Here is a 25,077-nt window from a genome sequence, read left to right as displayed (position 1 = left end):
CTTGAGACAGAGAAGGTGGTTGTGTCAAATGTGTTGCAGTGATCTGCTTTTCAAGGCAGCTTCAGCTATATAGGATTATTTCTGTTTAAAATTGTGTCTCTTGGTTGACAGAAGGTTGCTGCATGGAAGAGGAATTATAGATAGTGCTTCTGTAACTATATGCAGGTTGGATGTGTGCCTGAAAGGTGAATTTTCACTTTTGTAGGGACGTAAAAGATGCTTATCAAAAAAAAAACCCAAAACAAAACAAAAAAATAGGTAAAAAATTTTAGGGTATTTTACTGGTTTGGTTTCTTGCAGTATATTATTGATAACTGTCCTCAAAGCCGAATGATAAAGTTGTGAACTATAATTTTGAAGTTTGAGTTCTTCATGTCAGAGTATAAAGTAGCACCTAGATTTTTACTTTTGATTTCTTGAACCAGTTTACTTATTCGATTAACTTATGTGTGCATTCACCTTCTTTCAAGGGTTCCTGGAGCTTCACTCAGGTGTTTTCAGTGGTGGACTGGAATTTGAGATCTCATTCAAATTCAGAACAGATCAACTGAATGGGTTGCTTTTATTTGTTTACAATAAAGATGGCCCAGATTACCTTGCAGTAAGTTCAAAAATACAATTAATTCTATTCAGACATGACCTGTAAGTTTTCTCCACAAAAACAAAACTAGCACTGAAAGAAATTTCAAACCATAAGTTATTTTCATGTCTTACAGTTTTGAAATGCTTTGCACAGCACATTATAATGGAGCAAAAAAACTTGAACAGATGCTATGTGTTAAGTTACTATTGTTACTTATGTCATAAATAAGAAAGGCATCTATGTATGAAAAACAGAATTATTGTCTTAACTGGATTAGAAGTGATCAGAAAAGAGAATAAAATACATGTATTAAAAGCTTTCAGTTCATTTCTAGGAAAGTGTAGGGTTTGCCTATTTTCCCAGTTCTCATAGTAAAACAAAATTAATTAAATTGTAAATCAAAAAGGCTGTGATGGAAACTGTCTGGTCTCCTAATAAAACTTTCTCTTTAAGGTGTATGTTTATTTTATTCTCCTTTTTTTTTTTTTCTCTTTTGACTTGGAACCGATAGACAGAAATTAGTTCCAGCTTAATTCCATCTAATTTCTGTCACCATTTTCCCTGAAGTGTAGAGGGAGTTTCACAAATGCTGTATTAGGCAAATTTGTGAAGTAGTACCTATGAACTTCCTTTTTGGTGTCTGTTAAATAAGACTGTTTATGCTCAGAATTATTTGTGCTTCTTTCCAGTATGTTGTTTAAGTTTTAAGTTGCAATGTTTTAGTTTTAATGGTTTAGTTTTTCAAATTCTTTTCTCAGCTCATGACTCTGGATTTTCATAATTTTCTTTCCCAAGGATTTTGAGAATAATTAGACTGTGGTCACCACTGCTTAGTGGATCAAGTATACTTGTACCTACTAGTAGATATTACAGAGGATTGCATGGAAAAAAATACATTTTTTCAGTTGTTCTAGGAAGCAATGATTTATTTTTAGAGATTTTTGAAAGCATTGTTATTCTTTATGACCCAATCTGCTCTTTCTGCACTTTTATTGAATTTAATTTATTTATTTCTTATTATGTAGCTGTTTTGCTAATGGCTGTCATGTCACAACCTGTTTTATTGTGCGGCGTTATGTCTAATGGGCCTTCTCTTTTAAACTTCTGACCTAAACCATATAAATACATTTTTCTCCTTTTCAGGTAAATTATAACTTACTCTATATTTACTTTTTATACTACTGGATTTTTCAGCAGATAATTTTTTCCTGGGTTTTGAATTCTGCTAGACCTGACTGCTTCTTCTTTTTTAAAGCAGTCTTAGTTAAAAAATTATCATGACTTCCTATAGAAAATCTTGCTAATTACAGTTATTACTTTACTTTTGCCCTCAAGTGATGACCAAGATCATGAGCTAATAGCATAAGATGTTACATGTATGCTACTGTCCCAACGTAAAAAACTGCTGTATGTGTGTAATTCTCAGCACAGGAGCACTATTTATGTGAAGAGTATTCACAGGGTTTTTCTAGAGGTTCTGGTAGTAGGTGAGTCTTGTTCTCTCTTTTACTCTGTGTAAGACTACCAGAAATATGAGAAAATAGGAAGAAGGGGACTTACTAAATTCAAAGTGGAGTCAAAATCACAAAGTTAATTAGACAAAATAATTTCCTTTTCTTTTCAAACTTCCAGATTGTTGGTGGTTTTATATTTATACTATTTTTAGTTCTGAAAATTGGATAATTTTCTTAGCATTTGTCCTAAGTGAGGTAAATTTCTTTTATCTCACTTTGATCATGATCTCAATGTCTCCATAGCCTTAAGATGAGGAATTTTAGAGAGGATGAGTATGTGCATGCTTTTCCAAGTCTCTCAGCTTTGTGTTTTGCTCATAGATAATGATGACAGAAGGCTTCTCTGTACACTTGATCTCACAAGGAGAGGTTAATAGAAAGTGAAAATGAGGGGTGTAGCTTGTTGCGCATGAGCTACGATGTCTTTGTTAGGAGCTTTGGTCAGGAGACACTTGCACAGCAAAACAGATTATGAGCTATACCACTTAGCCTGAGTGCCAGGTATTCCCTGACCCTTCCCTTTGCATAGGTCACAGCTCTCTTATTAGCTTTATAGTTTGGGAATGACTGCAGCTACACACACAGCTGCACTGCTACCAAACAGCCAAAGATTCTCCTCTTCTGCCCAAGAACAAAATGATGTCTTGGAAAGGTGCTGTGCATAAAGGTCACTTCTTCCATGACTTCTATGCCCTGAGAATTAACTCAAGCCAGCAAGGTCAATCTGATTATCTTTGGATGCAGGCATAATAATTACAAGCAAACTGTGACCAGCTACACTAGTATGAATCACTAGCTCTCACACTGGCGTGTGATTCCTCATGAGTTTATGTGATGAAAAGATTTTGTGTTGCTGATAAAGTTTGCATGATTGATTTTTGATGCTGACCACTTCACCAGGAGCAAAAGTACTATCTGACTTCTATGCAATACCAGTAGCTGGCTCCTGAGACATTGTAGCTGATGATTTGGTTCTACAAAGCTGCAACTAAGAGAAAAGTCATGCAAGAACTTTTTCCAAAGAGTTGCACTTTTCAATAGCTGCATGAAGTAAAATTACAAGTGTGTTAGATTAAAGTGTTACCTGTGATGGAGCTAAGGAGGGATGTAAAATTTTGACAAATCAAATTGGAAATTCAGCAAAGTGACTGGTACATGAGAGTGAGGGTGATATTACTGTTGGTTAGCAGTAATTTCTCTCTGTAAGGTGTCAGGAAAACATTCTCAAATCCTTTCCATTAAAGTGACTGACTGTGAGGAAGCTATTGAGGGATCTGTGTTTGGGCCTCTCCTCTCTGGCTGGCAGGTCTGAACTGGGCTAGATTTTTAACTGGAATGGTTGGCTGCATATCAGCAGAAGTGCTGTGTACTTTTTCTTTCAAAGGGCTCAAAGACTGCCTGTCCTTGACAAGTTTTTTGAAGTCCATTGCTTGTCTCTGCTGATACTTCTGAATCTCAGGAAGACTTTGCAATTCAAAGGAGCTAAAGCCATGATCAGTCTTCTAGCTCTACATTCGTTGAGACTGTTTTGTATGGCAGGTTTAGCAAAGTGGCATTCAGCCTCTAATGCAGCCCCTATTGTACCTGTTTTGTTTCTCAGAGCTATGTCTGGATATTTCTTTCATCTTCAAAATCATGTTTATAAGCAGATTGAGTGAGGCAGGGGCTGGCTCCTGCAGAGAAGTGCAATACAGAACCACAAAATCATTTAAGTTGAGGGGACTTTTTGGAGTAATTTATTCCAAATCTCTGCTAAAAGCAGGACCAACTTACGTTTGATAAGGTTGCTCTGGGTGTTTTCTGTTTGAGTAGTGTGCATTTTTCTACAGATGGACAGTCCACAGCTTTCCAAATTCTACAGCCTGTTCCAATCTTTGATCATCCTCATTATATGAAAAAGTAAAAACACCCAAACACACCTGCCCTGACCTCTTACTGTGTCTTGTTATAATTTGTCTTTTGCCTCTCATCCTTTCACAATGAGCCTCTGAGAAAAGTCTTGGGCCTGTCTTCTCTGTATCCTTGCATAAGGTAGAGGAACAGTTAAGTTCTTTTCACACTTGCTCTCAGACTGAACAAACCCTGTCCTTTCAGCTTGTATGCAAGGTACTCCAACCACTGCCCAGCCTGGTGTCCTTCCACTGGATTCACTCTGGTGTGCTGCAATGTCTTTCATTTACTGACATATCCACAACTGGATACAGTAGTCTGGATGTGGTCTTACACATGATCACTGGAGGGAATCATCTCCTTGGAGCCCCTGCCCACCTTTTTTCTAACCTAGTCCCAGTGCAAGTTCATCCTTATCATTTCAAGGGTGCATTGGTGGCCAGTGTTCAGTTTGTAATCCATCTCACTCAGTACTGTTCTTCAAAGCTGATTTATATGTCTGGGATACCAACAGCAGCTCCCTTTGCTACCAACCGCAGGCTCACTGGGAGTATACCCCATCCTACTGCCCAGGTCATTAATAACATTTTTAATCAGAGTTGGTCCCTCTGTCAGTCTCAGAGAGATACCACAGTCTGCTAGTGGGACTGTGGAATAATCTTTCTTGCTGCTCTTATCTTCCAGATTCAGGCTAAGCTTTGGCTTTCCTAGTTCCAACCTTACATGCTTAGGTAGATGAAAATGAGAATTGTGTTAATAGAGAAAGGCATTAATGAAATTCTATAACCCAAATTCTGAAAAGCAAGCATGCTTTTAAGAATTAAACTGAAACTTGCTTAGGTTTAGGGCTGTGATACAAAGATCTGGTTCTGTTGAGAGGTGTCTATTGAGATACCTGTCAGAATAATATGATCTTTGTTCATTTTTGGTTCCAAGTAATAATATATTTTCCAAGGACAGATTAAAAATCATAATGATTAAAAATTCTTTTCTGAAAGTGGTTCTAGAATTCTGTGTAAAGCAAACAATTTATCTGTTGATTTTATAAACCTGTGCTCAGTACCTGTGCTCAGATTTATGCAGGACTTAGTTTTTTTTTTTTTTTCTGTTTCTGCCATGCAGAAGAGTTGAAACTGAGCAGTGGTCCCTCACTAGTCCCCTGTCTTTAGCTGCACTCAGGAATTCAAAATGTCAGTCCAGGTCAACACAAAAAGCACAAGCATCATTCAGTGCCTGCTTTAAAACTACGCCAAGATGAGTAAATTGGAGGAGGGTTGTGCTGAGTAGTGACCCTGGGTCAGACACTGTGCCCTCTCTCTGGCTCCCAGGTCTGGCAGGTTTGCTGGCTTGCTGCTGTGCTAATGCTTCTGGAATGCTTTCTTCACACCAGCACAGTGTGCTCCATATTAATTCTCACCAGTGAAGAAAAGCAGGGACTTGTCCAATGGCAGCCTTTTCCAACTTTTCTCATCTGCATTGGTGCCATGATCAGTCCTTCACCTGTATTGTGGAGTCCTTAGCTGTAAATAGGTCTAACTTATGGAAATAGGAAAAGTTGTGGTCCCAAAGAAACAAATAAAGAAAATCCTTTTGTCTCAGGAACAAGAAGTCAGTGTGCAGTGAGGAATAGGACCCACATTCCCCATGGCATCCAAGCACAGAGTTCTTTCATCAGTTGGGGTGTTTCCTGTATTTCCTGTTAAGGAAATATGATCCAATTACAAACACTGTAATAGTAATTTTTTCAGTAAACTAAATATGTCAGTTTGTCAATAATATAGATAAGAATTTATATTAAATCTGCAGTTTTTATTTCACTTAATAAGGTTTTTACATAAAGACATAAATGTCTTTTTGTGAAATATTTTCAAAATCCAGTTCATCCCCAAAGTGTTTAGTGTTCTATATGTGCCAATTTACAGTCTCAGCCTACTTGTGTTTGAGTCAGTTAGGATAAAGACTCTTGCAGTAAAAACATTTGGAAACTTCTGCAGTGAAAAATTTAAGTAAAATGTATTCTATTAGAGAATTGGCACATTAGTCTCAAAAAGCATATACAAAACCAATTATTTTCTTACAAGATTTAGAAGAACAAGGATGAAATGTATGAATGTGAGAATCAATGTATGCTGGAAAAATTTGAAATTGAGTTCACCAACCAATTAAAAAGACCTTAATCAGGTCTGACATTTCATTTCCTTATTATCTTGCTACATTCCTCTGAAAAATGAATCGATAGATAAAGTACTGTTTTCTTATTCTCAAAAAAAAAGCAAAACAGTCATGTTCATTGTCTTTTCTTTTTAGATACATTAGTACCAAAGTCAGTTGTCAAAAAAAATCAAATTTAATTTTCCTACATTCTGGATAACTGATACAATGTATTTAGCATGTTGTATGTAAACAGCATTAACCTGAAAATAAAAAAAAATAATTTTATTGATCTTATTCATAACTCCCTTAATCCTGTTTTTTAAAATAACTTTCTCTCATTGTTGTGTATTTGATCTCTCCTTCAAAATATTTTTTTTTCTGTTTGAAAATGTATAGATTGAGCTGAAAAGTGGAATATTAAACATATTCTTAAGAACTGGCATTGTCTTTACCCAAGTGGACCTCTGGTTGGGACTGTCTTACTGTGATGGAAAGTGGAATGAAGTCACCGTGTGCAAGGAGGGCTCTGTGATTTCCGCCACTATGAATGAGCTGAGAGAGCAGGCGCTCGAACCGCGAGTTCAGCAGCTGCAAGTAAACTCACCTGTCTACGTAGGAGGAATCCCACCTGAGATTCAGGGTTTTTATAGAGAACTGGGGTTAGAACAAGGTAAGATGACACCAGAAGAACATACGTTTTTGAAAACTGGTGTCATGCCCCAGGTCGACATTCTGCTGCTGATATTCTAAATTCATGGATGTGTAACATGAATTTTTCCTCCCACCCATTATGATTCTACCAGTTATCCCTACCCATCTAGCTTTACTTATACCTGATCTTTTTGTAATGCTATAAAAATTCTTCCAGTGATACCTGAGGCAGTCTGACTGATAAGAGAGGACCTGGAGCCTAGGAAATGGTAGAGTGAGATGCCCAACCAGATCTTCATCCAAGAACAGCAGTTCAGAGAAACCTGTTTTACTTGATCTGCTTGTGCGACTGTCAGATCTGGAATACAAAACCAGTGGGAGACAGTAAACATAGCTTAAATCACTGTAATGAACCTGGATGCCTGGATGCAGTCCCATGGAAAAGCAGCTAAGAGTTTCTTAGTCTTTTTTGGGCAATACTGATTCTTATCCAATTGCCATGATGTTTTCCTCATTATCAGAAGGAAGGAAGACAATCATGTATTTGGCTATATGTCACTGTGACCCTTCTATTCTGGAACAGGTCAAATTTTTAGGGAAAAGAGGGAAGCATTAATTGCATGCAGATACTCATGGCCTTCACAAAAAGATCTACTGTAGGCAGCTTAGTTGAAAAGTGTCTGCTAAACTGGCTCTGTTTCGGTGTATTTTCATGACTTATGAAACTGTTCATCAGTCATGGGGTATTTTTCAGCTAATGTGGACAAATGTGTATCAGTCAGTAAGTTATTAGTGGGGATTCCAGTAAGTGGCTTTGAAAGCATGAATGTGTACACTGAATGTGCACATTCAAGTGAGCTGTATTGGAGCCTTTTGATTTCACGGCTTCGGAATAGTTCAAGAATATTTTTTTAAGTATTCTTCCAGCTCTAGGTATCACATATAATATAATCTTCCTTCAGGTTCTGTGTGCATAATATTTATGGCCCAAAAGGTCTGGCTAGTCATACCCGGTCAGTGTTGCCTCGTAGCAGATGGTGTAGCCTTGTGAGTGGATGCATTTGCAACTCCTGCAGCAAAGAGATCTGTGAACAGAGAATCTAGGACAAAATTACATATAAAGTGAATGTCTGAAGTGCATATCAAGGCACATCAATAAATATTTCTTTCCCAGCAAACCTCCTCAGTGCACCACAAAATAAGATGGTGGCTGTGAATTTATATTTAGAGTGTCTGAAGATAAATATTATCTTATGTGCTCCTAAAATGTAGGTTCAGGTGAGCAAGATTAGATATTACAGCTTAAAATATACTTTTGTTTAGGACTAAAATGATGTAGTGGTAAGATAATAGAATGTAGAGATCTTTCAATTTAATAAATATTTAGAAAAGGTTTTCTCAATCTGTGCCTGTGTGATAGATAATTTTTCAATAAAGGAATGTTGTTTTGCCCACAGCAAATAAGTGATAAATATTATTCTCCTCCTGATTCATCTCTATGCAAGTAACAGCTTTAAGACATTTTAGCTGGAGTCTGTAAACCTTTGCACGACTCATTGCATGCCCTCCTGGGAGGTTCAAAAGGAAGCTTCCTGGCAGGAATATTTGTGAAAATTTGTACTATCTTTACTTATTCTGCAGCTACTTGAGAATAGACAGGATTGCTTGGCTGGTGTCATTGAGAAATCTTCAAATAGTGATAAATGTAGCTAAAAAGATACTAAAAATGATGTATTAAATAGATTGTAGAGAATGCATCTCACTGCAAATCAAACAACTTCATTTTATCATATGATTAGGATGCCTGGGCAGACTGGGACTAATTCTTCTGTCACAGCCTAAGAAACTGAGCTAGTCACTGGACTAGGAGTTGAGATAAAATAAGGATGTATTCATTTCATGGAGCAGTTTAGCCAAATTCCATGTGTTGTGGAGAGAGAAGGTGTTTTAGAGAATGATTCAAAATGGGTGTCCATCCTCAGTACCCCTTTTTGGATGAACTGTGTATGGACGTGAGATTCTCAGTTTAGGTGTCTAGGGACAAATAATACTACTCTGATCTGTGATCTTCTGGTAATAAAGGCAATAAAAGTATGTAAGATATAAATCAGATAGAAATACTTTAGCTTTCACAAAGCTAAAGAGAAGCCTCAATCTGTGAGAGGTGGATTTTTAATTCACAAAGTTAATTCTTAAATGAATTGAAGTCTTCAGTTTGGTTACTCTTTACTTTGGTTTTGTATTAAGCATTACTCAGATTTGAGACACATTTTATATCAATTTATTAATTTTTAGTACATATGAAAGTTTTAACAACTTAATCTGGAATTTTGTAATTATAAGTGCAAGTAACTGATTTAATATAAATTTCGATAGGAATGTCACACATGCAGAGAAATATATGGATATAAAGAAATAAATGTAAAACGAAGCTTCTTAAATTTCTTATCATAAACGAGTAGTTTGGGGTTATGTTTCTGGAGTATGTTTATAGACAGTGCATGAGTTATGTCCCTGTTAGACAAAACTGATCTGATCTCCTGAAGTTAATTGTAATTTTAATCTAGATATTCTTTTCAGTTTGAGGAAGTATGTATATCTAACAAAATAGTAGCAAGCAGCAGAAAGCTGATTTTAAAAGTCAAAGAATCACTTTTATGGTAATAATTTCAAAGTGAGAAGTGATGAAAGAGAAAATGGAAAGGTATTTCCTTGTGGGATGGAATTGCTAACAGTGAAAGTGTAGATGAGTAAGGCAGGAATTTACCAGCTTAGTGTCTTGCAAGTGGAGACAGAATGTCATGTTGGAAGTCAGCATTTTCACATTACAGTCTTTTATGTTGAAAATATAGAATTGAAAGGAACAGAAGTGTTTCTTAATGGCTGAAGCTCTTTATGTGGTACTAATCCCTTACTGTTTGCTAGGTTTCGGTGGTTGCATGAAGGATGTTAAATTTACACGAGGTGCTGTCGTTAACTTGGCATCTGTGTCCAGCAGTGCTGTCAGAGTCAATCTGGATGGATGCCTATCAACTGACAGTGCTGTTAACTGCAGGGGAAATGACTCCATCCTTGTGTACCGAGGAAAAGAGCAGAGTGTTTATGAGAGTGCTCTACAACCGTTTACAGGTAGTGCTTTGGTTTCTTAAACAAAATACATCATTTTCATTCCATTCTTTACTAATGTATTACTGTGTTCAGTATTTTTTTTTTTAATATTTTACCTCCTCTGTCCTTTCTGATGTCCTTTGAAGAATACCTCTATAGGGTGGTTGCCTTAAATGAAGGAGGATCGGTATCTAGTGCATGGACCCTCGCTCGAACAAGAGAATCAGGTAAATAAAATTTTAAGGTTTACTAGTTTTTATTTTTCATAAGATATTTGCTGTCAGGTTGAAGGTGTTCAAGAACTGCCTGGACACAATCCCATGCCCTGTGCTCTAGAATGACCCTGCTTGAGTGGGGAGGTTGGACAAGATGACCCACTGTGATCCCTTCCAACCTGACTCACTCTGTGATTCTATAGAGATAATCCAACCAAAACAATTTTGATTAGTGAACCTTGCATTATGTTTCTGAGAGGATGAAACTGCTTAATGCTTTAAACAGGTACCAGATTACAGTCATCAGTTGTTAAGTGCTCAGGCAAATATTTTCTTCTATTTTCTTCTCATAACTCAAAGTATTTTCCAAATATTTATTAGATTATGTAATTAAGGACACTAAAGGATTGAACTGTGTTAAATGAGTGAGAGCAACCATTTATTTGTGTTCATATGTGCACATCTAACATCACATTACATGAGTAGACTGGAGTAAGTAAATTTATATTTTCCTACATAAAACTTAGTGCTACAAAATCAGATGTGGAGAAGGGTGGTACTGGAGAGCAGGTACAAGCTGTGGAAAAGGAAGAGGCCATGTATTTGCTAGGGACAAGATGGTCTTGTGAAAATTGGTTTTTTAAATGACCTGCACGTGGGTGTGCTATTCAGTGCTGCTGAATGAGTGTTCTTTTAACAAGTAGTCCATAGATTGTGTGTGAAAATGTGGCAGTATTTACTAGAACAGAAGCACATGGCTTGTGGAGAAGGTTTCAGGGTAGGAAGATGATACATTAAGCATCACATTTTTCATATGTCTTATGAAGAAAAGTTAAAAAACTTTCTGGCCAGTGCTTTTGCAAACTTTATTTGAAGAGATTTATTTAAGATTTTGAAGATTTACAGTTCTGTGTATTTTGCTTAACTAACTTTCCCTCTTCTTGAAATTAAAGCCCAATTGCATTCCATCAGAGCAGAGCATTCTTTAGATGTCTCATCCAATGTATCACCTTAAAAAATTATGTGATACATGCATAAATATTGGACTTGCAGATGCATTCTTATAAAACCTATACTTTGTGTACCACCCAGGAGGGACAAAATGTGTGCATATTTTCATGTCAACCATCTGACAACTGTAAGGTTTGCCACAAATTTATGTTTGCAAGCTGACCACAGCACTGAGCAGTCCAAGTTCCCTCGGGTTGGACAATAATTGCACTATTTAATTATTTTTGAGTTGGTTTTGTTATATCCCTTATGGAAAGACCATCTGCTGTACAGTACCTTACCTCGCCCTGTGATACACTTCATAACTAATGAAATCAATATATTGCTGTAGTAATAGGAGCCTTTTCAGAGTATCACATGCTTTACAGAAGAATCACAACTTCCAGGTATTTTTGTACTTTCCATGCTGGTACCCTTCTTATAAAAAACAAGGGTGTATTCATATTTAATTAAGCTAAATAGTAAAATTACCAAAAAATAGGCTATTTGATGGTGAGAAAAGCAAGTGATCATCAGCAGGGCGAGGGAGTCCACATGCATCTACAGCAAACTCATCATCCATCATCCTGCCATAGGGTTCCTTGGGTCTTTCCTCTGCATCCCTTGTGCAGTCATCTGTGATGAAGCTGTTACTGACCAGACCTTTTCTTGGCATAGTAATATCCAAGAAATAGTTAAAGGTTATAGGAAATTGAATTATTTCGTTTTATTAGCAACTCTGTGCATTTATGATCTTGGTTTTCCAGTTCTTTAAAATATTTCTATTTTCCTTTTTCTTTTTTTTTCTTCTTTTGTAATATGGAATGATCAGAAGCAAAGGATTTTTCAAAAAGGCCTTAAAAATCTCTTTGCCCCAAGAAGGGTGCACGGTGTTGTGGAAATAAAATATGCATGTGGAAAATAAATGGAAGAGATTTAATTTTTTTAAGGACTTCTATAAAAGAGAATGGAGATTTTTTAGTAACATTTCATAGTTGTGGCATTCTGTGGCTTAGATACCAAACTGATAAATATCAAACTCTACTCTGTTGCAGTACTGCCTTGCTTCATTCTATTGTGTTATTATAATGCCTGTGCTTGTTAGCTACATACAATCCACCTCCTCTCTTTGTGAGTGATGCTTAAATATGCTTGATACATGAAATGTTTTTGGAAAATTGCAACAAGACAAGAAAGAATGTTATGTAGATGGAGTTTTGATGGTTTTGAAATATAGCTTAAACTGAATAGCTCAAGATGTGCAGTCATATTAAATCAATGCTGAAAAGTTACAACTCTAATAAATTGTATTTATGCTAATGGTTGAGTCTGATTTACTGCAGCCATTAAAAGTGAAGAATAGGGGCAATAGTCTCCTTAGAACTGCCATTTTCTCTATTTTCTATTTTATCCTTCTACAGTTCCACAAAAAGTGCCAACTCCCTCAAGAGCTCACAGTATAAATGGTTACAGCATTGAGGTCACCTGGGACAAACCAGCTGGGGTCATAGGTGTAATTGAGAAGTACATTTTGAAAGCATATGAAGCGGATGGTCCCACTGTACCCATCACCAGTGCTGAGCTTGCTGACGCTGGTATGCTCACAGGTAAATGTTGTTAAGTACCATCTTTTAGGCATATCTAATAACACAGGATGCTTATCCCTCCTTTTGTTGGTCTATAAAATACTACTTGTCTGTTTTTGTGTATGCACAGCATAGATAACGTCGGAAAGGTAATTATTTCTGTCAGCATCCCTGTAGCGATGTACTGATTTCAAAGAACAATAGAAATTAAGATACAGCACTAATACTGAAAAGCAGTTTCCAAACTACTTATGATCTGGGGGAGAAATGCTTTTTTTGTTTGCTTATATTTGCTTAGTATATATGATTTTTTCTAACCCCTTTTCCTATTGTTCCATCCAGTTCCACTAAATTATTGTGTGGGTCCCCTATGATACTGGTTGACCTGATGTATGAAAGCACTTGATATAGCTGCCTAATTTTGATCATATAAACCTAACTGATTTCAGTGGGAATTAGCATACATTTGTGTTAATCAGATGCTGTGGTTGATGCTACTGGGGTGTGGAGGTAGGTTATTATAGAATTAAGAAATTCATGGCTTTGGGTATATGGGGTGAGAATGTTATAGAGAAAATTTTGGGACATTTCTTCCTGCCAGGATAGCATGGATCTGTCTTTTTGCTCTCTGTGAGCAAACTGCCTTTTCTGGCTGCTACAAAGTTCCCTGGGAAGGAAGCACACTACAGACAAGAAGCTGGATTATGTTATGTGATGACTAAATGGGGTAATAGTGCAGACCAATAGATTCATTTTTATGATTTCCTCATCAATTCTGTAATTCATAACAATTCAAAAGGTGGTAATGACTCAATGCTCTAAGCTGGTGTTTTGATTCGGCTCAGATTTGGGCAGTACAACAGTTTTGGAAAGTGTGTTAACCCTCAGGTAGTGTATTATTTCCTGAAGCCCAGGAAGTAGTTTTTCACTAAGTATATATGGTTCATGTTTTTTCTCTGCTATAACCTATGTATACATTACCAAGGGAAAAATAGCACATATTTTATTTTCTCTGGTTTGAAATATCTTAACTATTTGTGAGAAGTGAATTTACCAGAACTGCATGGGCTTTCTACCCTTACTGTGCTTTCTTTAATGACCTTGTTGTTGCAATATTCTTTGTCTATGGTACAAGACAATGCAGATTATACTGGTAGAAAATAAAGACCAAGACACTTAGATTAGGTGGTTTACTCACAGTTGATGGTCGGAACCAAAATGTTGTTTAACTTGTTTGGCATTGTGCCATCACTGTCTGCCAGGATTATGAAAATGCCTGCAGCAGGCTGGACAGGTAAGAGGTTATCTGCCTGCAGTTTACAGGAGGTAGAAGAAGCAACATACCTTTACATTAAATGAAGAGAGTAAATGGATCCTGGTTCTTTAGCCTACTACAGCAGATAAAATCATCAAGGTTGAAAGAGACATATCATCAACCCAACAACACCACTGTAACCCCTAAACCACATCACCTATCACCAGATCCAGACATCCCTTGAACACCTCCAGGAATGGTGATTCCACCACCTCCCTGGGCAGACCATTCCAATGCCTGTCCACCCAAACAATGAAACTTGTTTCTAATATCTAATCTGAATTTCCTTTGTCTCAGTTTGAGGTAATCTCCTCTTGTTCTCTCACTGTAGGCACAGAAGAAGAGACCATCCCTGACCTCACAACAACCTTCCATCAGGGAGTTTTAGAGAGCTGTCAAATAAATAAAATTTAAAAATTATAGAATCATAGGTAGCATGTTGGAAGGGAGATCAAGGATCATCTGATCCAATCTTTCTTGGCAAAAGCACAGTCTAGACAAGATGGCCCAGCACCCTTTCCAGCTGAATCTTAAAGAATCCAGAGCTGGGGAATCCACCACTTCTTGGGAATTATTACAGTGGTTGATTGTGCTCATTGTGAAATTTTTTGTCTTGTGTCCAGTTGGATTCTCCCCAGGAGTAACTTGTGCCTGTTACCTCTGTCTTTTCCATGTGACTTGTTGCAAAAAGGGTCTTTCCATCTTCCTTGTAGTCACCCTTTAAATACTGGAACATGGTGATAAGATCTCTACTGATCCTTCTTTTCTCAAGGCTGAACAAACCAAATTTTCTCAGTCTTTCCTTCTTTGACAGGCTACCCAATCCTCTGATCATTTTTGTCACCCTTCTCTGGACTCTCTCCAGCCTGTTCACTTCTTTTTTGCACAGCAGGGACCAAAATCGTACACAGTGTTCTAGGTATACTCTGACAACCACTGAGTAAAGGGGAATAATGACTTCTTTGTCTCTGCTGGAGATGTCCTTGTTGATGAACTCCAGCATGCTGTTGTCTTTGTTTTCCACAGCAGCACACAGGCCACTCATATGACCCGAAAAACATTAAGAATGTTTGTATTCAAATACTGATCTATGTGACCATGTCAGAATATGACCCTGAGAAGAGCTCAGTTGGTTGGAGCATGGTGTTAATGCTCCAGCCAATGTTTTGGGATAAGTCTCTCTACAGGCCATTCATCTAAGAGCTGGACTCCATGAGTCTTTTGGGTCTCTTCCAACTCAGAATATTCTGTGATTCTCTAGATGCTCAGGAAGAAAGTGTAAGAAATGTGTTAAGCATAGAATGAGTCTTTCTGTTAGTACAAATTCAGCTGGTTGGTTGTGGAGTATTTCAGCTGAAAGCTGCATCAGGACCACCCTGCTTAATGGTCTATAGTAGAATTATCTTTATTTTTCAATATATTTATTGTTTCTGTAACTGCTGTAGGAGTAATTGTTCCAATTCAGTTTTGTGTGTTCAAGATGTGCTTCCTCTTGTTATTTATAACTCCAGCCCAATAGTTTAATTATCTATTTTCAAGTTTTAGCATTGTATGAAATATATAATTCATATCCTCATGGTGAGGTCAGAGCTGAGACAAGTGTAAATTAAATCACTGATCCAAAGTAATTTTACTTCAGTCCTATTGATTTAGTGAGGCCTACACAGGTGAGCAAGTAAGGGGATATTGAGAACTAGTTACCCACAAATATGAGACTCCCAGGAGAAGGTGTATCTTTCCCTGATAAATCAAAAATTAACATAAACATAGAACCCTACAGAAGGTGCTGTCTTTGCTTACTTTTCTTTTCAGTTTGCTGTGAATGAAAAATTTTGCTTGTTTTCTCCCTAATTTCAGGGGCATTTCTTTAGAAATTTTTTGTTGCATTCCATGAGAAAATGCTGCAGTAACCCAAACAGCCAGGCTTGCTAATGCAACAGCAGAAAGGTACCGCAGCTCTCTGTGAGAGCACTGATGAAGAAACAATGGTATTTTTCCATGCCCTCCTTGAAATTTTAATTCCCTGTCAAGCCTAGCCACTGCTTATCTGCTGCTTGAAATGTATCTGAGGGCACTGACAACCCTTCTTCTTATTTTTTTCCTTGAAGCTTTTTAGGCCTATCTGTTGTGTTTCAGTTTATACTTACACTGTAAATTCTTTTGAACAATTAGAGTAGGGTCCTGAGTCATAACTGGAGAACAGTAGCAAAAAGTTAAGAGCATTACCCATTTCTCAGTAGGCTGTACTGTGTGTGTCACATTCAGAAGAACCTCTTGTACCCTTGTCAAGAAGAAGAAAAGCTGAGCTAAATATTAAAATAGGTCTTTAAATGACCATAATCCCGCAGTCTCAGGGGCCTATTTCTGACTCCTCAGAAAGCAAAATCCTTCAAAATCTGACCCTTGTAATCTTCCAAAATGTCAAACTGTTTTTTTCAGTTTCATCCAAGAAAGGAATATGCATCAGATTTAAATCCTTTAAATGAGGTTCTGACTGTTGAACCAGGAGTTTATTGGGTAAGGTGATATATTTCAACATAGTGTTCACTATCTGTATTCTAGGATGAGAGTATAAAGTTGGAGTATAAGTTTTTGGGATTTGAAAAGTAACATGCTTGCCCATCTTGCCTTCAGAGAAGCATGTAATAACATTTATGCAGAGTAATAAAGGAAGTACAGAGGCATTGCATGTAAGAATTTTTTTCCTAAAGCCTCGATTGCTTTCTTCTGCATTCCAGTGCATCCCACAGGCTGACACCAAAATTTGGAATAAAATTTAGAATCAGTATTTTAAAAAATGGAAGAAGCTTTAGAACACACCATTTTGGTGTGGTCTGTGATCAGGTTTTGCTTCTACTTTCCTTTGGAATCCAGAAGATCACAGAGTCATCTGGGTTTGAAGGATTATCTAGTCCAGTCCCCCAGCCCAGGTTGACTGGAGCAGGTTTCCCAGAACTACATCCAGTTGAGTTTTAAATATCTCCATTAATGGAGATACTTCTCTATGAGAAGCCTGTTCCAGGTTTGGTCACCCTCACAGTAAAAAGTGATTTCCTGTGTTCAGTTGGATTTTAATTTTCTCCCCAGGGAAGTGGTCACAAAACCAAACCTGCCAGAGTTCAAGAAGCATTTGGGCTCTTGGACACATGGTATTATTCTTAGGGTTGTCCTCTGCAGAGGCAGGAGCTGGACTCACTGATCACAGAATCATTTAGGTTGGAAAAGACCTCTAAGATCATCATGACCCATGATCCCTGTGGGTCCTTTGAAACTCAGGATATTCTCTGATCCTGTGATTTGTGCATTTCAATTTGTGTCCATTGACTCTTGTCTTGTCACTGGGCACTACTTAGAATAGCTGGGTGCTGCTTTGTTCTCTCCCATAATGTATTTATACATTTTGATAGATCACCCTGAGCCTTGTCTTTCCTGAGATGATCAGTCCCAGCTCTCTCACTCTCTCTCAGAAGAGATCTCCTCCAGTCTTTTTACCATCTTAGTGGCCCTTTTTGTCCAGACTTGCTGAGGCTGCACACATCCCCCATCATCAAAGTCATTGATAAAAGTGTTGAACAGTATCCCAGAATCCTGGGATACACCCCAGCTGTCTTGCCTCTGTGTTTTGTGCCACTGATCACAATTCTCTGATGCTTCTTTTGTCAAGCATGTGCAGAATCCCCATTTTAGAATTCAGATTTCTCTCACTGTAGGATTCAGGAGCCTCTAAACTGTGTGCTCTAATGACACCTACAAATAATAACGAAAGAAAATATGCTGCAAAAGAATTCACACAAAATTGGTATTTATTCCTCTTAAAGATTTCTTTTTCAAATCTGTATGATTTTGCAGCTCATCCCACCTCTCTCATTGCTGCAATAGCCGAGGGCTGATGTTGTGGCTGCACACGTGGTAATGAGAAAATTGTTGTTGACAGCTGCCATTCCCTCCTTCCTGTGACATGTGTTTGTAATTACTTTTCACCTTTTAGTCTTTTATGCTCAGCAGATGAGTATCTCAGGAAAAGTTAATTTAATGATTTAATATGGTTAATCAAAATGTCTGAGCTGTGCTGTGGTTTTGAAAGCTCTCTAGCTGGAAAGTCTCTTAGAAGAGGAGACTGCCAGGGAAGAAGAAGAGGAAGAAGAGAATCAGCCAGGGCTGGGCAATGGAGCCATAGCAGTGGGGGAAGCTCGCTGCCAGCCTGGCAAGTGCCCATGCTCTGGCAAGTGCTGTCAGCTGAGAGATTGTCCCTCTCAGGGAGAGCTCCTGCCTAAGCATCCTGTGGCTTTGGGACCGGCCTCTGCACCCTGACCGCTCCCTCTGACAGGATTTGGTGATCACTGTCTGAGATGGATATTAGAAAATGCTGTTTCTCTCAGGCTTATTTCATCTGTGTGGGATGAAATGAGCACTTTCCCACCAATGGGGAGGTTGCTGCGTGAAGCTGTTGGTGAATTGCTTGGACAATATTGTCATGCCCTTGAAATAACTTGAAAACTCTTGGTTTGCACAAATATTTTACACTCAAAGCATTCATATACTGCGGTTAATGAGATTTTAAAAATTATTTAGAAATGGATTATTGTAAGCCAACTAAGATAAATGTATATAGGGCCAGAGCACTAGGAGGACTCCCAGATCCCTGCTCCAAGCTGAGCCAAATTTCTAACATTGTAAAACTTCATATGTATATAAGAATGTTTGGCTGGAGTAGCTACTGCAACACAGGGTAGCTGATAGACCTGTCTGTGCCCATTAAGTTTCTGTGAGTTGTCAGGTGGTGCTTGAGCTCCTAGTGACTCTAAGTCAGAGTGGCAGAATGTAGGCTCCCTTCTCCTTTCATTTAGCTGGCTTTAGCAGACTACTGGCATATTTTTCAATATATGAATTTTAAACCAAATTATATTAATATTCTACAGTATTAAGATTCAAACTTGATTGAGTTTAGACCTAAATGAATCTTGTTTACAGTCCAATGCTGTTGTATAAATTTATTCCTACAAAATGTAAATTGTGCGATTAAATAAATCTGAGCATTTTATCAAAATTACAACTCTTAGATACATAACCATATTTTTAGTAATAAAAAGAAGTTAATTTCATAGTATTTTTCAGGCTAGAAGGATTATTATGTTTTTATAGACATTAAAAAATCTGGAAAAAAGGAAACAGTATTTCTTTGTCTCTTTACAAACTTAATCATACTGCAGAAAATAAGCAATTATGAAGTTATTTGGAATGATCAAAGGTTAAACAGTGATAGATATTACAAAACCAGTACTCTCTGTGGTTCTTTAACTCTTGATGCAAAATTGCACAGTTCAGTTAAGGTTTTCTGCAAACTGAACCAGCTGGAGAGTTCCCTGTGCTATGGGGAATGTAACAGGTTTCCTTGAGCCACTGCAAATGGAATTGCATCTTCAAAGACACTGGAGCTTGTATATGGTTTTTTCTGAAGTATTGCTGTTGGGCGGAAAAGGGTCTTTCAAGACACCTAAATGCAGTAACTAAAGTAAAACTTTTGTTTGTTCTTATAAGCCAAAGAGTTGGAATGGGTGCCCTTGTATTCAGTAACTCTTCATTTTATGACTCATAGTATACTTACTTAGAAGAGGCTTTAAAAATGCAGATGTATGTGACAGATTGATTTGTACAGGCTTTTGGTTCAGAAATTCATATGTGGAAGACACATGTACTTAAACAGTTTTTGCTGCAATCTGTCAAAAGCAAAGTCACTTGAGGACTTCCTTTTCTGATCAGTGGACTGTGATTAAGTGTACTGTGGCAATGACACACAAGTGACTTTGTTGGACAGATGTTGTATGACCTCGGGCATTCAAGTTATCTAAATAATCTGGATTTGGGGAGGAGAGATTTGGTAATTTTTATTCTAAAAGCTTAGACAAGAATGAAGGTAAATCTAAAAGTCAAGTGTTGTTTCAGTTGTAGTAGGTGTATTTCAAAATAGGTCCTCATGAAATAGCATGTTAGGGAGGAAACAGTGAAAAAATCTGATAAAGAAAAGTCTCTTTGGCAAAATAATACACTCAGTTTTTCTGAATATTAAAACAGAATATTAGCCCTCATACCGTAGTGGTAATTTTTTTTTTTTTTTTTAATGAGAAGTTAGTTTTCTACTCAAAATCTGCCAGAATGCTGTGGAATATGGCTGTGTTGTCTAAATGTATGAGAACTCACTTTGAGAGGTACTGAACAAGTCCACCTTATGGAGAAGTGAAGGCAAAAAAGCTGGATATGGAATATTCTTGTATACTGTATGCATTAGAACATTGAATGGAGTGGACATAAATATGTAACTATGTCTGACTAGTCCACACAGCCATTTTACCATAAATTCATTGTTGACCCCTTTGCTATTGCCCATATCCATGTTGTTATCCCTTCCCTGCTAGAATGAGCCTAGCGTATTCTCTCTTGCACGACTCTAAACCTTGACTTTCGATATTGCAAATAATTAAAGACAATTTAAATAAAAGTATAGACACTTAAATACAAGTTTTGCATATAAAGTGGGCTTAATGTTCTAGGTGTGTTTCCAGATCACTCTTTTAGACTGTTAACTTTACATTCATATTTAACAAATGACATTATTCAGTTTCATGGGGTCACTGTGTCAAAATGTCTGTGTTAGAACTTTAATTTATTTTCAAAGGTTCTTTGGGCAGATAGGAGTGGTGTGTTAAAATGATTTAGCATCTCCACTTCCCCATGTGGATTTTAAGGCTTTGAATGTAGTCTATGATGTAAATTTTGAGTCTAGGTGGATTCAGCTGATCTGTAGTGGCAGACTGAATGCGTGGGACCTATATCCCAAATGTGTGAGGCTGACCCGCTTCTTGAATATTGATGATGTCTCTAATCCTATCTCCTGATCAAAGTGACAATTTATCCACCTCTCTCCTGCTAGCATTAATAGAATATATGCAAGTGTGGCCAAATTTTGCTTTGTTAGCATCTTGGAAAGCTTATGGACTCTTATCAGATCAGCAATTATTGCGTATAGACAAGAGATGCCAGTCTGAGAGTGTGATAATTGAGGAGTTAGGGAAAGTTTTTTTAAAGCTGTCACCCAACTTCATTGGATCATAGGCTATTTTTTACTGCAAAATTTATTTTGCTGTTCTTTATTAATTCACATGTATCAGTGATGATCTTTGCTGTGGGACTGCTGACTTTGTATTTCAGCATAGTCAGGTGCTGAGTGTAAATTTCACTGACTGACTGAAAGTGCAGGGGAAATGAGTGGGTAATGAGAGCAGAGCAGCCAGTTCTTTAATTGAATTAAAAGCTGGGTGACACCAATGCAGACACCTGTCCAATTACAGACAGGCCAAGGTGTTTACCATTGCTGTACAAGCGATTTGAAGATGACAGAAATCTTTCCGCCCACAGATTAACATAATGAAGGAGAACAGATTACAGTGGATGCTGGCCAAACAGATAGGATGGCAGCTGAGAAAAAAGTAGTTTGCTGAAGAATGTAAATAAAATCTGTGCACTTTCTATTGCCCACCTATGCACATCTGTTTCTTTGGTGAAAAAGAAATAGTGCAAGAGTACACGTGAAAAACATTAAATAAGAAATGAAAAAATATTTTTTAAGTTGATGCCTTTGCTCAATGAATTTTTAAACAAAAACCTCCTGTAGCAAAAGGGTTTATTTGTTTGCTTTTCATTCATGCAAATTCTCTCAGCCTCTCAGAAACATACCTATGCAGTGGGAAGTCTGTTGTGCTACAGGTGCTTCATATAAAACCTCCCTACTTTGTCAAAAGTAAACAAAGTAGTCCAGTCCAAACCTTCTACACATCCTGGCATAATTTTGGATGTGTCTGATATTCTGCAGTTCTCAGTGCCTGAAGCCATTGGTAACTGTACAGGATGTCTTCCATGAGGAAATGCAAGGAGCATTAATTCACTGCTCCATAAGAAACAAATGCTACAAGTGCTAAATGGACAAATCAAACTAAATTCCTTCCTAAAGCACCTCAGAGGTATATACAATGCTATGCTCCTCTTGGCCAGGAGCTTGCAAATGTCACAGTTAGAGGATTTGGTTCCTGCTTGTATTTATTTGTGGAGGTAATTCCCAAAGCACCTTTTACATTTTCCTGGGTTTAACCCTCTATGATCTGGAAATAAGTGGAAATACTGTCTTGTGTAAAAAAGATGGTGTTTTGACTAATGGAATTTCTGTGATGCAGAATTTAGTAGCTTCCAATACTTTACAGGCACAATAATGCCTGAAGGGGGGCCATACAAGAATGTTGAAAAGAAACTTCTTGCAAATGAATGTAGTGAAAGGACAAGGGGTAATGTCTTTAATCTGGAAGAGTTTAGGTTTACATTAGATATTAGGAAGAAATTTTTTACTGTGGGCATGGTGAAGCACTGGAACAGGTTGCCCTAGAGAAGTTGTGGATGCCCCATCCCTGGAAGTGTTCAACGTCAGGCTGAATGGGACTTTGAACAATCTGGTCTAGTGGGAAGTGTCCCTGCCCATGGCAGGGGGTTGGGACCAGATGATCTTTATGGTCCCTTTCAACCCAGACCATTCTAAGAAAACATTATTTCCTATTTTCTGTCTTTTTGATGGCTCTGAAAAATATTCTCCACCCATCACAAGAAAATTACAGGGACATTTCTTTGGTGGTGACCGACACAACATTCTTTTTCTCTCCTGTCACACTTAGATTGGATGTCAGTACAGCTCTCCACTGTTAACTGGGGATTTGCAAAATCAAAACTATAATCAGAGCAAACAGATGCTGGTCAACTGGTTTTATTTTAACACTACTCTGATGTAAAAGTGATTATTTCTGAATATCTCTCCATTTGTATGAGTAGAAGTGCACCCCAGAGAATTTAAATAGAAAGATCATTGCTGTGCCAACCTTTGAAGTTTTTGATTGATTGCAAGAAGAATCATAAATGTTACTAATTCAGAGAAAGCTAATCTCATATTTCCCATGTGAACACACCTTTTACTAAACACAATATAAACTTGTACAGACTGATGGTTCTACTCAGAAAATATTATATTTGTGCTGTAGGTGTTAGTTTGCAACATCAAATTCTCTGTGGCATTTTTTTGTTTATAAAGGGCTTATGTGGGGAAATTTTTTTAAATGAAACATAGTTATGTTGTATTCTGTTAATGTAGCAGCCCAGTGAAGAGCAATAATAAGGACTAATTTTATCTACTTGTTTGTGTACCTGTAATGCTGAGGGGATTTTCAGGCTTCTTGTACTGTGGGACAACTGGCCAGAAATGACAGTTCTTTGATGTGCTGTTGTTTTTTAAGCTGATTTTCAAAATTCCAGTGTTGGGCAGTTTTGAAATAACATTGTTTGCTATGAATTTTATTTTTTTTTTAATTAAGCACCACATCGATTTTGCTAGAGTTGTGAGAGTCGAGGTGAGATCATGGTTTGAAATAAAACGTGGCATGAATTGGCCTTCTTTTAATTACTTCTGTACTTAGATTTTATATTACTTTATTGTTGGACATACTTTAAAATGGGAACTGCCGATGTTTCTTAAAATGACTCTAAACTAAATTTTTCTCCTTGCAATCCTTCTGTGATATTGATATGATAGTTCAAAATGTTGCAAAACTTCCTGAAGTGGTAAGCAGTCATTATTATTTGTTATAACAAGGATTGAAAATGTGAGACTTTAGTAACTTGACTAACATAAGTAGGATAGAATAGAAATAGAATAAGGCCCCAGATCTTTTCTTCTTGTAAAACTTCGGGTACTGTGTCACCTGAATTATGTTAGTGTTGTTAGTGTAGCAAATGTATGGTCAATATGCTGCTACTGAATGGAAAACAAGTGGGATGTTTCATAAAAAAAGAGATTTCAGTTTATGGATGAATAGGGACATCACTGGAGAGGACATATAAAAAAACTTGTTCTGAGAGACAATGAAAATTCCTTGGAAAAACAAAATTTATAACTGAAAAAACTTTGAGACAGGGATTAAGAAAAACCTCATTCATTGTCACATGAAAATACACACCTCTGATTTGTAGTAGTATCCGTTTTAGTGAGCATAACTAAATAAACACAGGTGCATCTTTAGTACTAAAAATTGAATAAAATATTGTTTGCTCTTAAATTATTTTGTAAAATTTAAGTCATGTATAATAGGAACAAAGCCTTAAATAATTTTCTTTTCCATCTGTGACAGTGGGAGCCCGTGATACAAAAGTTTATTTTCCCTCTGCATGTGTCTGTCTGCATGCAATCAGTCTGTATACTGTACATGCATAACACCTTGTTTTCTTGTGTTGCAGGCGTATTGAGGGGCTTGCATCCCTTCACCAACTATGCTGTAACCCTAACTGCTTGCACTTTGGCTGGCTGTACTGAGAGCTTGCATGCATTGAACATCTCCACTCCACAAGAAGGTAAAGTAATTTCAAAGGTCTTGACTTCCACATTTCAGTCATGAATAATAAAACAGGAGAAGAGCTAAACGCTGCAAAGCCATTTGCTGGAAAACCCCAACCTAATTTGATGACAAAGTGCATTGCCAGACCATAATTGCTCCATTTTTTGGGGGGTGCGAAAATGAATCAAACTCCATACCCTTTAATGACATGCATCTTTAATAGCTGTAATGCAGATTAATGGGCTTTTTAATTGCTGTTACATTGTTCATGCAAGAGCCTTGTCATTAATATGAAGCATCTGAAAGATTAATGAAAGCTTCCTCATTTTACTATGGCTCAGAAGTAAATCTAGAGACAGTCTGACTAAAAAGAATTGATTGTATGGCACAGTATGAAATTGAGAATCAAACGGTTGATTTCCATGGTTTCTTTTAACCACTAAACACCAGCAATAGGCAACAATTACTTCAGTGTGATGAAAATGCCAAATGCCAATTGAGTTATTTATTAATTGTTGTTCACATTTCCCTTTTTTTTTTCCTAAACACTTTTACATGTTGTGCTCAAACTTAAAGGTTGTGAGTGCAAATTAATGCTTCCTATGCTTATATGAGGAACCAGGGCACAAAGAAAGAAAAAATGCATTCAG

General features: G+C 37.3%; 1 protein-coding gene across 12 annotated transcripts in view; it reads left to right on the top strand.

Annotated features, from left to right (window-relative positions):
• Positions 1 to 25,077, top strand: part of USH2A (usherin) — a 391,259-nt gene that overhangs the window by 153,427 nt on the left and 212,755 nt on the right. For all 12 annotated transcript variants that reach the window (XR_014954513.1, XM_085577109.1, XM_085577108.1 and 9 more), the window contains 6 exons: positions 471 to 601; positions 6,538 to 6,811; positions 9,718 to 9,921; positions 10,047 to 10,127; positions 12,527 to 12,712; positions 24,330 to 24,443. Coding sequence is in view for 11 of the 12 variants with exons in the window: in XM_085577109.1 (XP_085433235.1) it covers positions 471 to 601; positions 6,538 to 6,811; positions 9,718 to 9,921; positions 10,047 to 10,127; positions 12,527 to 12,712; positions 24,330 to 24,443 (990 nt within the window). In the remaining variant the exon portion in view is untranslated. The remainder of the gene's footprint in view (positions 1 to 470; positions 602 to 6,537; positions 6,812 to 9,717; positions 9,922 to 10,046; positions 10,128 to 12,526; positions 12,713 to 24,329; positions 24,444 to 25,077) is intronic.

The sequence above is a fragment of the Lonchura striata genome, chromosome 3 (genome assembly GCF_050655825.1).
Source record: "Lonchura striata isolate lonStrDom1 chromosome 3, ASM5065582v1, whole genome shotgun sequence".
NCBI lineage: Eukaryota > Metazoa > Chordata > Aves > Passeriformes > Estrildidae > Lonchura > Lonchura striata.
The sequence above is the reverse complement of the archived record's forward strand: the minus strand, read 5'-3'. Positions and strand labels throughout refer to the sequence as shown.